The sequence below is a fragment of the Micropterus salmoides genome, unplaced genomic scaffold (genome assembly GCF_014851395.1).
Source record: "Micropterus salmoides isolate LMB-PRFRI ecotype aquatic unplaced genomic scaffold, ASM1485139v1 Ms_hic_scaffold_21, whole genome shotgun sequence".
NCBI classification, from domain to species: domain Eukaryota; kingdom Metazoa; phylum Chordata; class Actinopteri; order Centrarchiformes; family Centrarchidae; genus Micropterus; species Micropterus salmoides.
In genome coordinates, this window is record NW_024041262.1 from 17,974,241 (window position 1) to 17,989,348 (window position 15,108).

Here is a 15,108-nt window from a genome sequence, read left to right on the forward strand (position 1 = left end):
TTCCCATTCTGTTGTCTTTCACCTTTTTATCTACAAAGTTCTTCTGGAAGCTGGAAAGCTTCTACGGAGATACAAATGTCTTTGGAAACCTACACAGAGAAGTGTCTTTTGAGTAACTGTGGGTCACAGGGGCTTACTTTTCACTACAGTTACTGCTTCAAGTGATCTTCTAGGAGAACACAGGAAACTAATTTCTTCTTCAAGGCATTGATACTTTTGCCCATCTTGACCCAACCATTTATACTGATAAATCCAAATTCTTTCACATTTTCACAGATGTAGTAGTTTGTTTATACTGCCACCAGGATAAAACAGTTTTCTTTACATTGTGGTTGACTAAATGTGACACTGCTCCCTATTGGACACTACCCCAAATCTTTACAAGTAGAAAGAAACACACACCCGAACGTGTCCTAACATGTACAGACCTGTATGTGCAGCTCAGAGAAGCATTAATTCTAGCAGCAAGCATGCTCACATTCACTTGTAAAAAGAGCTCTCACTAAAGAAAAATATATTTTTCAATGTCTTTTAGCCAAGTACAACCTGGATTTTGAAATCGGCTTTGTGCCATAGACTCTGACTTACAAAAACTGTAGATTATCCATCTACAGTAACCATATATCACTTAAAGTGACTTCACTCCTTCCACCTGGTCTTTACACATGTCCACATTTGCCCTCGCTTAAGGCTTTTCCTTCCTCCTTACTTCTTCTAACCTACTTTCTCTTCCTCAGCTCCCTTCTATCAGTCACTCTCAGTTAGTAGATTTCCGTCTATCTCTGCTGAATGGATGACAGCTCTGCTCTGTTTACTGCTGTCAATTTGGTGATTTTTTATTTTATTTACCAGGGTTCTGAGAAGATCTACACATTAAGCAAAGGAAATCCCCAACTCTGCCTTGTGGCTGATGGATTAAGGATTTTGACCTCATGTGTTCACCCAGCCTTTATACATGTTTATAAATGCCAACAGACATTGGAAATACCACCATGTCCAAAAGGGTTTATTGTAGTCTGTGTTCATAACACTGTGGTTGGCTCAGTGTGGATTATGTGAGAAGTTGGTCGACTGTGTGAGTGATCAAATGCTGCTAGCTCTGATTTCACTGTTACTCCAAACAGAACCATCCTTAACGTCTGCTTTGCTTTCCTCGGCGCGTGATGCATTGTGCTTCTTTGTTTTTGTTGGTATGCAGGAGTGAGTCACCATTTTAATTGGTGCCAAAATAAAAGCTTCCTCCTTTTGGCCACAGCCTGAAAGAGTGAGAATGAAGAAGGGACAGATTCACTGCAGGCTAACTTCGACTCGAATGAAAATTAATTGTTTTACTTGCCCAAAGCAACAGCCAGTTTGAATAAGGAGTGCATCATGCCCTTATGTTTTTATTCATGATAACGCAAAGATAATTTTAAACAGTCAAGCAGGGCCAGGGTGGAAGGAAATGCTTGGAGTGAATGGTTGAAGCAAATTAATGATGTGTGTGGTCCAGCACTTTGCAGTCTTTTTGCAGTATCAGGACACTTACTGAATAATTCTTGTATATGCCTGCTAAAAAAGCACTACTAACCTGTTTTACATTCTTTTGGTGCTAAATGTGATATAATGAAATTTTAAATCCTTATTTCAATTTCAATGGGGTAAGAAAGACTGCAATCAGACAGGTTGTAAACATGCCAACAGTTTAACCAGATGTTCCAAAACACTTCATTTGGAGGTAAAGCTGAAAGGGAGAACTGAAAATGTTGACCGTTCACCTTTGTTTTCTCGTCCAAATAGGTTTGGCCAACCTGGTGGTTTGTTTGAAACCTGTGTGATCAGCAACGTTGCTGCATTCCTATTATTAAAACTTTGAAAATAAGACCTAATTAAACTGGAAAGCCAAGGCACTGGATTTCATCCATGGCATCATATAAATGGACCTAATTGTTCCATCAGTAAACAGATGCGCTGCGTTGTTGGTTTGCTAATGTGAATATAATGGACATACCATCTGAGGTTACAGACCTCAGATGATGTGCCTTGCGTGTCTCCACTCACATTACAGGACTGTTGGAGTTGCAAACATTTTATGGCTCTTGCACTTATGGAAGCATCGCAGCACCTTTTTTGTATAATTGAAAAAAAACAGGGTTGTTAATGGTAGTGGATTTTCCCCTAACATTGACTTTAAAGAAGACCAACAGCTCTCTTTCTGGTTCGATCTTCGGTAGAAATATTCTCTCTACCAGCCGTCATACTAATGCAGAGGCCATGTGTGACCTTGTGGTAAATCTTTGCTGTCTAACAAGGACCTGCAAGAGAGAAAAAGTAGATTTTTCATTGTTGCTCTCCTAGATGTGGCCCTGACAACCTGCACAATAAATATCCATAAAGCCTCAGTAATGAGGTCACTGTGGACCCCAGAAGAATGTTGTTGTCAAAGTGCTGCTGCATATATTGTGTGAAAGAGGGGGGCGTTGCTTGTTGTTACAGTAATGTTCCCTTAGAGGGTTATTAAGTTTAGCCTGCAGTATAAGTTGTCATTTAAATACAGTCGTGTGTGCCCTCCTACTCTGCTCAGTGGGTGGTGATGTCAGTGGATGAGCAGCCTCAATTACAGAAGCAGAACCAGCCCACACTGATTATATTAGAGATGTAATGTTCATAGCTCAAACCCATGTCTAAATGGTAGATGTACAGTATATAAGATACAAGAAGAAATCAATCAGCACCATTCTCCTTATTTGTCCACCTTGCTTTCCTTTCTACACTTTCCCTTTTTCCCTGTGTGAGAGAGATGGGCAGCAGTGTGTGTCCTGATATTTATCTGGCACTTTGTGGTGGTAATTTGCAAGGCACCAAAAGGTGCTTGGGGATCAGACTACTTTGCCACTGCACACTGAGTTTGATTAAACAGAGAGGTTTGTGTGTATGTGTGTGTCCCCAAGGATATGTCATCCCACGCCAAAGCTCCAAGAAAAGGTTTGAGTTCTTTTAATAAAGCAATGTGGAGCAAATCTATCTCCTGACTGGAGTCTTCCTGCTTTATTAAAACCTAGAAGCTCTTTAAAACTCCAACCCAAACAGCTAGCTCACTAGCTAGTCAGTCAGCCACCCGACACCAAAACAACTCACTCACTCACTCACCCTTTTATCTTTCAAAATGTATTAAAATTTTCCTTCTATTCTGATTACTCATTTACCGTTTTTAGACACCTCTTCAACAGTGTTTGTTGTTGGCAAATAGTTAATAGGCAAAACTTCTAAACTATATCTGAGAATTGATCAATTGTTTCAAACATACATCAAGAACAAATATTTGTATTCTTGTTCCATTTGTCAAATGTGGAGATGTGCTCCATCTGCTCAAATCATATTCACCTCAGACTAACTGGTTGCTCATAAGATGTTTCTCCCGAAGACTTACTCAGGCAAAGGGGGGGGGGGGGACTGGCACTTAAATTGGCCCCTTGCAACAGACTGCTTGCTTCTTACACGTGGCACCTCATCCCTGATCCCCACATCTGAGATGAAACACTCTTTTTAATTAAGCTAGATTTATGCAGGCAGTCTCCCAGCGCTGGGAGATCATGTGAAGTGGTTTCTGGCTCTTCCCTGGGAATTTGCAGTGTGCTTCACTAAACGGAGGCTGGAGGAGAAGCAGAGATCTAATGACAGCAGTGTTGGGAGAGGACCTGGTGAAAGATGTATTAACATTCTGTTCCTGCCTTGGCTGGAAGGAGTAAAATATCTTATGAAAAAATAGTTTTAGACTACGGAAGTAAGGTTTATACTGTGTGATGTTCCTCGTATATCACTGTGTTGAAAAAGCTTGCACTTTTAAACTTTCGAACCAAATACAAGGCTGCTACTATTAAAGAAAACAAGCTATTAAGACTACTTATTGGTTGTGTTTGCTTGTAAAAATGAAAATGCTCTTGTCAGGCAAGATGTACTGTAAACAAACATTCAAATGGAAATGTAAAGTCTTTTGCAATTCAGTTTTACAGTGACAATGTAACCTATTCTCCCTGAATTAATTATTCCACCACGTTCCATCTGCTGGCTTTGTAGCTTTCAAAATCCGGCTGCCCTCAAAGGCATCCATTCTCCAGCAGATGTTATTTGTTCTTCCTCCTAGGCAAACCAGATCTCCCCCACACCGGCCTCACTGTCCCATGTGCCACACGCAATGTGGCCTCTAACAGCAGTACCCCAATGGGATCAAGCTGCCTGATGATTTATTCTTATTTCATTCCATTAGTCTCTGTGAGGCCCTAAACTGTCGATTTTCAAATCTCTTGGCAAGGGGTATCCCTGGTATTTTACTCAGGATCTTCTGACTGAACCCCGATAGGCTGTCAGGTTTGCAAATAATAGGCATTCATCATGGTGTCGTCATGCTATGCGTGATTGACTCTCACATAGCCAATCTGGCATGGCAAGCAGAGAGAGGAAGAAGCTAGGGGTGAGGGTCCCGAGGAGTTCCAAAAGGAAGCTGGGAGTCATGTAAGTCAGGCAAGGCTCCCCTGTAAACCATGTTTCCCAGAGTTTAGCTGCTTTTTGTATGCAGGCTTTGTCAAATAATACATCATGAATCTGCTTTAAGAAAGTTTCTCTTTCTGCCTTATATCAGGACTGTACTATACCTGAGACAATTAGTCAATTAATCAATTATTCGATTAACCAAAAAAAAAAGTAGCCAATATTATTTGACTATTTTAGGCATTTGATTTTTAAGCCAATGCTAAATTTCCCCTATGTCTAGCTTTCCCAATGTGATGATTTGCTGCTTTTCTCTGCTTTATATTATTTTACATTGAAAACCTTTTGGGTTTTGGACAAACAGAAAATATTTGAGGATGTCACCTTGGGCTCTGGAAAATTGTGATTATGAATCAATAAAATAACCAGCATAATAGCAATAATAAAATTAATCTTGATTTCCTGGTGCTTGACTGGACTGTTGCATTAAGAAATTGCAATTTAGTATTGCACTTCCATAAAGTTAAGGGACTCCAGAAATAAATAAATAAATAATGGTCAAAATGTATGCAGCTGAGCAGGGACGTGCACAGGGGGGTTGCTCTGGTTGCCCGGGCAACTGCCCGTTTGCCTTTCCTGACTCAAGTTGCCCTTCCGACTCGCCCTTCCGAGAAAAAAAAAAAAATAATAATAATAATCGCTATCGCAAAGCCTCATTCACTTCCATTCGGGCACCGAAAGTGAAAGTCAGTAGGGGAAGGGCAAACTCTGTTTAAGTGGCTGCACTGCTGCAGCGCTGCCTGCACGTCAGTCGATTCTGTTCCCTACCGGAATTCCTGTTTCCTTCCTTTATGCAATCATACTACAACAAATCATGCGTAGTTTTGCCCAGTTACCATACGTGATACGTACCAACAGAAGTGAATACGAGCTAGAAGCGCAACTGAATGTACGGGAAGCCAAAAGGTTAAAAAAGGATTGTATTTTTTTCCGAAATCTAAGCGTTTTTTTATTTAATATTTTATTAGAAGCGAGTTTTCCCCATCTGTCAATTCAATCTAGATTATTTATTTTCAAATAAAAAAAAAGGAAAAAAAATAAAAAATAATAATGATTAAAAAAACAATAAACAATAATATAAGGAACTCTTTTTCTCATATGTATTTTGGTGACATTTATATTGTTAATACATTTTGGATACTGTGTTTAGTGCCTTTTTTCAGGTCAGAGCAACTGCCCTTCAAAATTCCTGTGCACGTCCCTGCAGCTGAGTACTCCTCTCCAAACTCAATACTCAATACAAGATGTGTTCAGTTTCAGTGGTAAACTGATCTTGATGTTAACAATTGGTGAAGTTTGCCTCTAAACTGACTTATGGCCCTCACCACTCGGTCACTCCACCTGGCTTACACCTTTTGAAAGACAAATGTTTGTCTTCAGAAAAGGACTGATGTCAACGGGGCTGGCATATACAATGCCTTAACAAATCGACATGAGTGTATTCTCAAAGCTCCCGATTTGATAATCTTCCAGAGGTGGTCTGAACAAGTGCTCCCTTGAGCATGATTAGCCAAATCCTGACTCATCGTCATTCTGCCTAAATTCCATTTCCATGATTTAAAGTGAGAGATCTTATAGTATGACGCTGTAGTAGGGAAATTTACCATCTGACTTCATGCTGTATTGGCAGGATGAAGTTACAGCTGTGCTTTGTGATAATGACTTGTTAGTTTGTTTATTTATTTATTATTTGTTGTTTATTTATTTCAGTGGATCTACTTGGCTTGCTAAAGTGGCGCTCCAACACCAGCCTGCTGCAGCAGAACCTCCGTCAGCTGATGAAGGTGGAAGGTGGAGAGGTTGTCAAGGTGAGAGGGTGGAAGTCGTCCTTCACTGTGCTGACTACACTTTGTTGTCTTTGTTTTGATGACTTAACAAAACTCTGGAGCAAAAACTAATGATCTTAACTAATTTTTGTATCCTTGAAAATGTACCTCTTCCTTATGCCTGGATAGAAATGAGCCAAGCAAACAAAGAAAAAGATGAACTTCTGGTAACATAAACAGACCAGTCGCAGTCTTTAATGTTCCTGAAAGCTAAAGCTTCTTGGCTGCAGTTTCACAAATGATTTCACTGCCTATCAGAGTGAATAGGTTGCTAGTTTTTTTTTGTTTTCTTTTTATGTCTACAGCGAGGTAGGGAGCACATATCACCACACACAGCATACAGAGGGGGAGGAGATGACCTGCTGTCAGAAGTATAGGCAGGCCCTTTAAGTGCTCAGTGAGGGGCAGATGAATAAATCTCTGGAGAAACATTTGCATGGGTTCGTTGGGGGCCTGCAGATTGCAGTGTAACTTAGGAACTTCTTCACCCAGACAGTTTTGATCAGGCCAGATAGATGTCAACCACAGCTGGACCAGTTCATTAAACCACAGGGGTGTGATTATTATTACCGCCACATTAGCGCTCAATCTCTCCAAAGTGCTCCGAGGCTGTTGGTGTGCAATTAGATATCATTTTCATTTCAGCATTTAAAAGACACTTTTTTGAGGGATTTCAATTGCATTTTTATCATAATACCCCCCTTTTTCTATCTCCCTAATGTGATACCGTTCCTGAGTGAACAAGGCACTCCTACCTTGTCTCTGCCATGTAGTCTGGCCCGCGTGAGATTGAATTGTGCTCCACGTAGTGCATGCTGTGTTTGTTTCTCGTTGAAAACATGATGAATCTCATCCATCCTGAGATGACAGACCAAGCACAGTATACAGCATTAGCTCTCTTTCCGACACTTTTACATCTGTTTTCACATTGCCTCCGAATTGGCTGAGTAAATGGAGCATGTATCCCCAGAGAGGAAGGGTGTATATAGTTAGTGTTTCTTGAGATGTTGCTGACAGGGAAATAATCACAGGGAACTACAGTGGGGGAAATAAGTATTTGACCCCTTGCTGATTTTGCAGGTTTGCCCACTTACAAAGAATACAACGATCTATAATTTTAATCATATGTACATTCTAACAGTGAAAGACAGAATCCCAAAGAAAATTCCAGAAAATCACATCATATGAATTTATAAAAATTGATAACCATCTGATGAGGAAAAACAAGTATTTGACCCCCTGGACAAACAGCATGTTAATATTTTGTAGAAAAGCCATTATTGGCCAGCACAGATGTCAAACGGTTTTTATAGTTGGTGACAAGGTTTGTGCACATTTCGGCAGGGATGTTGGCCCACTCCTCCCTGCAGACAGCCTCCAAATCATTCAGGTTCCGAGGTTGTCGCCTGGCAACTCGAATTTTAAGCTCCCTCCAAAGATTTTCAATTGGATTCAGGTCTGGAGACTGGCTAGGCCACTCCAGAACCTTGATGTGCTTCTTCTTCAGCCACTCTTTTGTTGCTTTGGCGGTGTGCTTAGGGTCGTTGTCGTGCTGAAACACCCATCCTCGACCCATCTTCAGCTCTCTCACTGAGGGAAGGAGATGTTGGTCCAGAATTCCACGATACATGGCCCCGTCCATCCTCCCCTCAATACGATGGAGTTGTCCCGTCCCCTTGGCTGAAAAGCACCCCCAAAGCATGATGTTGCCACCACCATGCTTGACGGTGGGGATGGTGTTCTTTGGGTTGTACTCGGTGTTCTTTGCCCTCCAAACACGACGAGTTGAGTTGAGGCCAAAAAGTTCTATTTTGGTCTCATCTGACCACATCACCTTCTTCCAGGCCTCTTCTGAGTCGTCCAGGTGGTGAATGGCGAACTTCATGCGGGCCTGTACATGTTTCTTCTTGAGCAGGGGGACCTTGCGTGCGCTGCAGGATTTCAATCCATGACGGCGTAGTGTGTTACCAACCGTTTCTTTTGTAACTGTGGTCCCAGCTGCCTTCAGTTGATTCATCAGTTCCCCCTTTGTGGTTTTGGGATGATTCCTCACCGTTCGCATGATCAGGGACACCCCACGAGGCGAGATCTTGTGTGGAGGCCCAGACCGAGGGAGGTTGGCGGTGGTGTGGTGCTTCTTCCATTTCCTGATAACTGCACCGACAGTTGATCTTTTCTCTCCAAGTTGCTTTCCGATTCTCTTGTAGCCCATCCCAGCCTTGTGCAGATCAACAATCTTGTCCCTGATGTCCGTAGAAAGCTCTTAGGTCTTGCCCATGGTGGTGATGTTGGATGCTGGTTGTTTGGGTGTTGACAGGTGTCTTTTATACAGGTAACGAGGTGAGGCAAGTGTATTTGATGTAGATAATTGGTTGGGATTGGGGCTGTGTCTTAAAGAAAGACTAACTGGCTTGTAGGAGCCAGAATACTTGCTGTTTGGTAGGGGGTCAAATACTTGTTTTTCCTCATCAGATGGTTATCAATTTTTATAAATTCATATGATGTGATTTTCTGGAATTTTCTTTGGGATTCTGTCTTTCACTGTTAGAATGTACATATGATTAAAATTGTAGATTGTTGCATTCTTTGTAAGTGGGCAAACCTGCAAAATCAGCAAGGGGTCAAATACTTTTTCCCCCCACTGTATATTGGCTCAACAACAGCTGCAATTGGTGTGTAATGGGTTGCGCAGGAGATCACCTGCCATTTGGTTACACCATACATGTTATATAGGTTCAACTTCAATCTGTTTACATTCCTAATATTTGAGATTAGAACTTGACAAGAATTCGCTGTTTTGTTAGTCACCAGTCAGTGGATTCACACCTGATCAGCATTGAAAAAATATCAGTATTATGATAATGATTTGAAATGTGTCACCAAGCTCTTATTAGGAATGTACTTGTTCACCAAATAGCGTTAATGTCCAGGTCTCCTTGCTCCTTGTTGTTTCCACACTCACAAATAGTGGCGTCTGTAATTAGATAAGATCAGATAAGATGGATAAGGATAAGATCCATTCTTGGTTTGATTGTTATCATGTATTTTTTTTGTGTCTTATTAGGGGTCAGGCAGCTCTGCTGTGCCTCTTGTATTTCCTCCTCCTACTGCGACTATGACTACGACTACAACTCCGGCTATTATTACTATTACTACCACAAAATCCAGTGCATCAAAATAAACAAAACTTTGCCTATAGGGCCAAGCCTATGCCAAACCTCTCAACAAATCAGTCATACGTTCTACAAGTTTGCAACTTTCAGCAAAAAGTGTGCAGAAATGTTCAGATGCTTCAAGCTGGCCATCACTCAAATGGTGATGTCATGGTAGATGTAATTATGAAATGTAATTTCAGAATTGTAATTTTAGAATTGTATCTAAAAAAAAAAAAGACAGTAATGTTGCCAGTATTTTGAATTATATCCTCCGTTCTATCAAACTATTGTAGATAATTGAAATAGAGCATCTTTAAACATCAGTTTGTCACTTCAATTCAAGCAATCTGTATAGAAATAAATTACAGCCATGAAGCCACATTTAGTTTCTAACTTGACAGGTTTCTCAACAACATCACAACTTGTCCTTGGTGTCTAAGGTTGTGAGTTAATTTATCACTTTGATGTCACCAGCTGAATGTGAAATATGCTTCTTTAAAGAAGACAATTATTAATTTTATTTGAATGAGCAGTGAAAAGCAGTTATGCCATTTTCCAGAGACTTTGAGATTCCCTTATCTTTTTTTTTGTGCCATGTTTTATTATTGGCCTGCCATAACATGCTGTGCATCTGTCATTCTAGTTTCTGCAAGACACTCTGGATGCTCTCTTCAACATCATGATGGAGAACTCTGACAGTGACACTTTTGATACTTTGGTGTTTGATGCCTTGGTAAGGAAAGAAGCAGGTAGATACAACACAGCAGAATTCATACCAGCAGAGGTTCCTGTCAGTGGGAATAAACACTCAGACACGTTCCGGACTGAGATGCAAATGTAAAATGTTAGATCTTTCAGATCCTGAAACTCTTTATTTTATGGGAGTCTCTGCTATACTTGTTGGCCCTTTTGATTAGACAACAAACCCGGTTTGTGTTATTTTATTTTTTTTGTGCAACTTCCTTTTTTCTGTCCTAAGCTGTAGCTCGAAACTACAAAGGGAAAAAACCCTTTCTTTTTGTTTCTCAAGAGAGATGTGAAAAGGATCATAAGAATAATGAATGAATAGTAATTTCTTACATACAGTATGTTCAAAGAATAATTTTTGACCACACCACAACAACCTCTTCACTTTGCCAGGGCAAACATGTTTTGTGACGGGATGTGTTTAAAAGTATGCAGAGTACACACCTTAACTCCCTACAAGAATGTTGAGTATGTGCCAAGGGTTGGATCAAAAGAACACTGCAGTGTAGTCCACAAGTATTTGGACATTCACATACTTTGGTTGTTTTAGTTCTGTACTTTCACACACTGGATTTGAATGAATATGTGGGTTGACTTTAAACTTCATTAATATTATATATATATATGTTATAAAATAGTTAAGATTTCCACAGTTTAATTTAACAGTATGGATCTGAGCTTTCTCAAACCCCAGAGTTGGTACTTTAACCTTAGTCACTGTCTCATTTTGCATTCCATTAGATTACAGAGCCAGAAGAATAGAAAATGCATCACTCTTAAATACTTATAAATATAAATACTTATGGACTGCACTGCATATTGTAGCTCGCAAACTGTTCCCTGTTATTCGTAAATAAGAGCTGGACTCATCATTTACAGGGGGATGGGCAGACACACTGCATCTTATGTGGTATCACTGCTGCATTGATCTGCATGAATTTGTGCTTTTCATTAACGTTGCTTGTCTAACATTAAAGATTTCATTGTCCTGCAAGATGGAGTACGAAGAAGGCAAAAAGAAATTAGCCTTCTGAAATTTTGATTACATAACTTTGTCATGTATCAAATCAAGTATTTGTAGCCAATGAGTTGACAAATTATCTGTCATTATCCTATCTAGCATGCCGACCGCTAGCATCATGGGGTACATCTCAAAAGAAAAGTATTCTCTTTCAGAGACAGGAGGTAGAAATTGCGTTGTCGGGTGTCCTAGATTATCTGCAGGCTAGAGAATTGAGAGAAAATGGCTTTCTGCACAAATGCAATCTTGTTTAATTTTTTTGATCTATTTCAGCATATTGAGTAAGACGGGCAGTTTTTCCTGCTCACCATTATGAGCCATGTGGTTTACATTTTAATGAATATGTCTTTGTTCTTTGACAGGTGTTCATAATTGGGCTTATAGCTGACAGAAAGTTCCAGCACTTTAACCCTGTTCTGGAGACCTACATTCGAAAGCATTTCAGTGCCACACTGGCATATACGTGAGTTAATTACCCTCTGTACAAATAGATACAAATAGACATTTTGTGATTAGCAGATTTGTCAGACTCTCTATATGATTGTGCTTTTAGGAAGCTGACCAAAGTTCTGAAGAACTATGTGGACAACGCTGAAAAACTGACTGAACAGCTGCTTAAGGCCATGAAGGCCCTGGAGTACATCTTCAAGTTTATTGTCCGCTCCAGAGTACTCTTTAACCAGTATGTCCTGATGCACACATAAAAAAGCACTCCGATGAAAACTGATAACACAGTCAACATCAGTGTCTCACCAAAGTGCGAGCAAACATTTGTTTAAGATTTAAATGCAAGCTTGAACACACGTGCACAATGTACACACACATGCACACATGCATGCAGACATACTCTAACTGTCCAGTAGATGAGTAAAAATCAATATTGTGTGCAGCATTGATTGTATTCTCCACAGTATGCCACTGCTGTGAAATAAAGTTGAAACAGGTAAAAGTGAATGGGCTTTGGTGGAGGACATTTCTATGGATGTATTTATAATTGGCTGCGGGGATGTTAAATGGATGATAATGTTGTAGAGCTACGGAATAAGGCTGTTGGCGGCTTAGGTGCTGATGTATGATCCTGTCCTAATTGAGTGTGTAGAGCTTGATTAGTTTTCTGTTCGATGTCTAGAGGACGCTCTGTCCTTTGCCTCACATATAAGACTAGAGCAATGTCACTCTTTCTTGTAGACCTACTGTCTGTTTTATCGTTGTTGAAGCACTTTCTCTGGTTGGTTGTCAGAATCAGCTCTGTTGGGCCATTGTTGCTGAGTTATTTTCAAATTATTCTAAACTGTAAAGTTGCGTTTGTTGAAGCTTTCATGCTGCTCTGGAGAGAAGGTGCCAAGGCTACACCTGCACAATTGCTTTTATTGCTGGCCAGTGGAACATTCCTATGAAATAGCAGAGGAGACACTTTAATCACACACTTTACCCCTTGTGGACAGCTTGTGGCTGTCCGAAGTTCCTTCCGCTCATGGTGCTGCAGGTAAGAAGCAGCTTTAAGTAACTGTTGTTGTGGGAGCCCTGAGATGGATGCCTCTAATGCCATGATTTCTGTAAGCCCTCAACAGTGACTGTCCTGGACCATGTAATACCTGCCGTCCTGTGAGAGATTGTGGCACCATAAAACCCACGTTTCTGGAAGAAAGCCTGTGAAATCTGATGCAGTGGGAGAAATCTAAACACTTAACCCCTCTTTGACCTGCTTACCTCTGTTTCAGTGTGTCTCTTCAAACAATTTCAATTTCTCTCACAAATCCTGATTTTTATTCCTTTAAATCTGAGTGGTTGACACACTTAATTACTTTGCTGAGAGCACAACGTGGCTCATTTACAGTTTGGGAGATTTATGGGCTCTGCAAGTAGGATAAATGTATTAGCATTTTTGGGGGATTATGGAGGAAGCCCTGCTTTGTGTTCCCATGCACAGTTGGGGGAAGTGTTTTCTGCAATTGTTCAGTGATTATTGGCTTTTAGTTGCTACAGTCACTGGGCAGCATTTGCTCCACATAACCAAACTAGCAGAAGAGACATTAGTATTACCACATGCCTGACAGATTAGAAAGTAAAGTCACAGAACCCTCGCATGACATTTGCTTTCTGTTCCTTGAATAGTAATCCAAGAAAGTCATTAGCATAGATCATTAATTTTTCACATTTTTGTTTCCACATGACAGAAGGCAGGTGCTTCAGGGTCTTGTCGAGTTATTTTAAATGCTAATCTGGCTGGCAGCAAGAGTGATGTCTGTGGTTCTGATCCAATAATATTTGCATTGATAACATACACGGGCCATTCTGCTCTCTGCTTTTAATGATTTAACGGGGAAGCATCAAACTCTTGTCATTTCCACTGCGGGCGGGGCTGTTTACACAGGGATGAAACAAACAACAGCCTTGTGATCATCTGCCAGTGTAATTCTCTACTTCATCTCCTCCCAGGCTCTATGAGAACAAAGGAGAGGCTGACTTCATGGAGTCCTTGAGGAACCTTTTCACATCCTTTAATGACATGATGAACAGTAATTCAGAGAACACTGGCATGGTGAAGGTAGGCTGACTGTCACACAAATCCAACTGCATGCTGTTGCTCAAACTCAGTGCCAATAAATAACTGCTGCTGCGTGAATAGTAAATAACTGCTGTTGTTAGAATTAGAAGTAAATAAATCTGCTATTTGCTTTGGATGACAAAATCTGTAATTGGAGATACATTTGTCCTCTTAGATGCATCTTATTATGCATTGACGTCAAGCTTCCTTCTGTTCATTGATGGTCTATATGTCATATTCATTGTCTTCACCTTTTTCACGTCTGCTTGTTTAGATTTTCCTGATCTTTACTCTTATTTGTGACCATGTGACTGCACATACATACACTGTTGGGGCTGCACATGAAAAAAAAAAGATTTTAGAGGGATTTTTAATTAGGTACTTTACATTTTGGGAAATAAGCTCATTCACTTTCTTGCTGAGAGTTGGATGAGAAGATTGATACCACTGTTATGCTGTACAATAAATATGAAGCTACAGCCAGCAGCCTGTTAGCTTAGCATAAATACTGGAAACAAAACAACAAACAAAATCCGCCTACCAGCCCCAGCTCACTAATTTACATTAAATCTTGTTTACTGAAGCTGTACAAAAAGTATGACAAAGTATAACAATGATAAGTTGTATTCTTAAGGGGGTTTGTGCCAGTGCGCACACACATTTTATTTTATTTATTTAACCTTTATTTAAACAGGATAAGTCCTCCTGAGGGGGAAAAAAAATCTCTTTTTCAAGGGAGTCCCGACCAACATATGCAGTAGCATAAGATTAAAAAAAGTGATTGTAAACAGACACAAAGCAGAAGAACTGACAATACTACAATATACCTCAAGGAACAAAGTGCAGTACAAGCCACGCATACAAAATATCAGTTTAAGCACAGATATTCTGTCTCCACATCTTTGAAAATGAATTTCAAATCATTTAAAGAAATCAAATAATTAAGCAGTATATTCCAGTCTGAGGGTGTGGAATATCTAAAAGCCCCTTTCCCACTCTCTGAACAAACATTTGGTACAGACAACTTGTAAAAGTCCTGTGACCTCAAAGTCGCTGTCCATCACTTTTCTATATAAATACATACAGTGGATGGGAGCAGCCCAAGAATTGCTCACAGTGATGGGTCAAGGCTTTACTGCATGGGTGGGCAAACCTTTTTGGTTGTGGGCCAGATGCAGAAACTTATAAGAAGTCATGGGCGAAATTTGTTAGCATTCACTCGCTAGCTTGCATCTTTTTGGTTCCGCCATGTTTAATCAACTGATGTAAATGTTGTCATCCACT

At 40.2% G+C, this 15,108-nt stretch overlaps 1 protein-coding gene across 2 annotated transcripts in view; it reads left to right on the forward strand.

Moving 5' to 3' along the window:
- The window catches only part of dock1 (dedicator of cytokinesis 1), a 182,295-nt gene that overhangs the window by 46,327 nt on the left and 120,860 nt on the right, over positions 1–15,108 (forward strand). For both annotated transcript variants that reach the window (XM_038736684.1, XM_038736685.1), the window contains exons 19-23: positions 6,238–6,335; positions 10,152–10,241; positions 11,639–11,739; positions 11,830–11,958; positions 13,716–13,824. In XM_038736684.1, the coding sequence (XP_038592612.1) occupies positions 6,238–6,335; positions 10,152–10,241; positions 11,639–11,739; positions 11,830–11,958; positions 13,716–13,824 (527 nt within the window). The remainder of the gene's footprint in view (positions 1–6,237; positions 6,336–10,151; positions 10,242–11,638; positions 11,740–11,829; positions 11,959–13,715; positions 13,825–15,108) is intronic.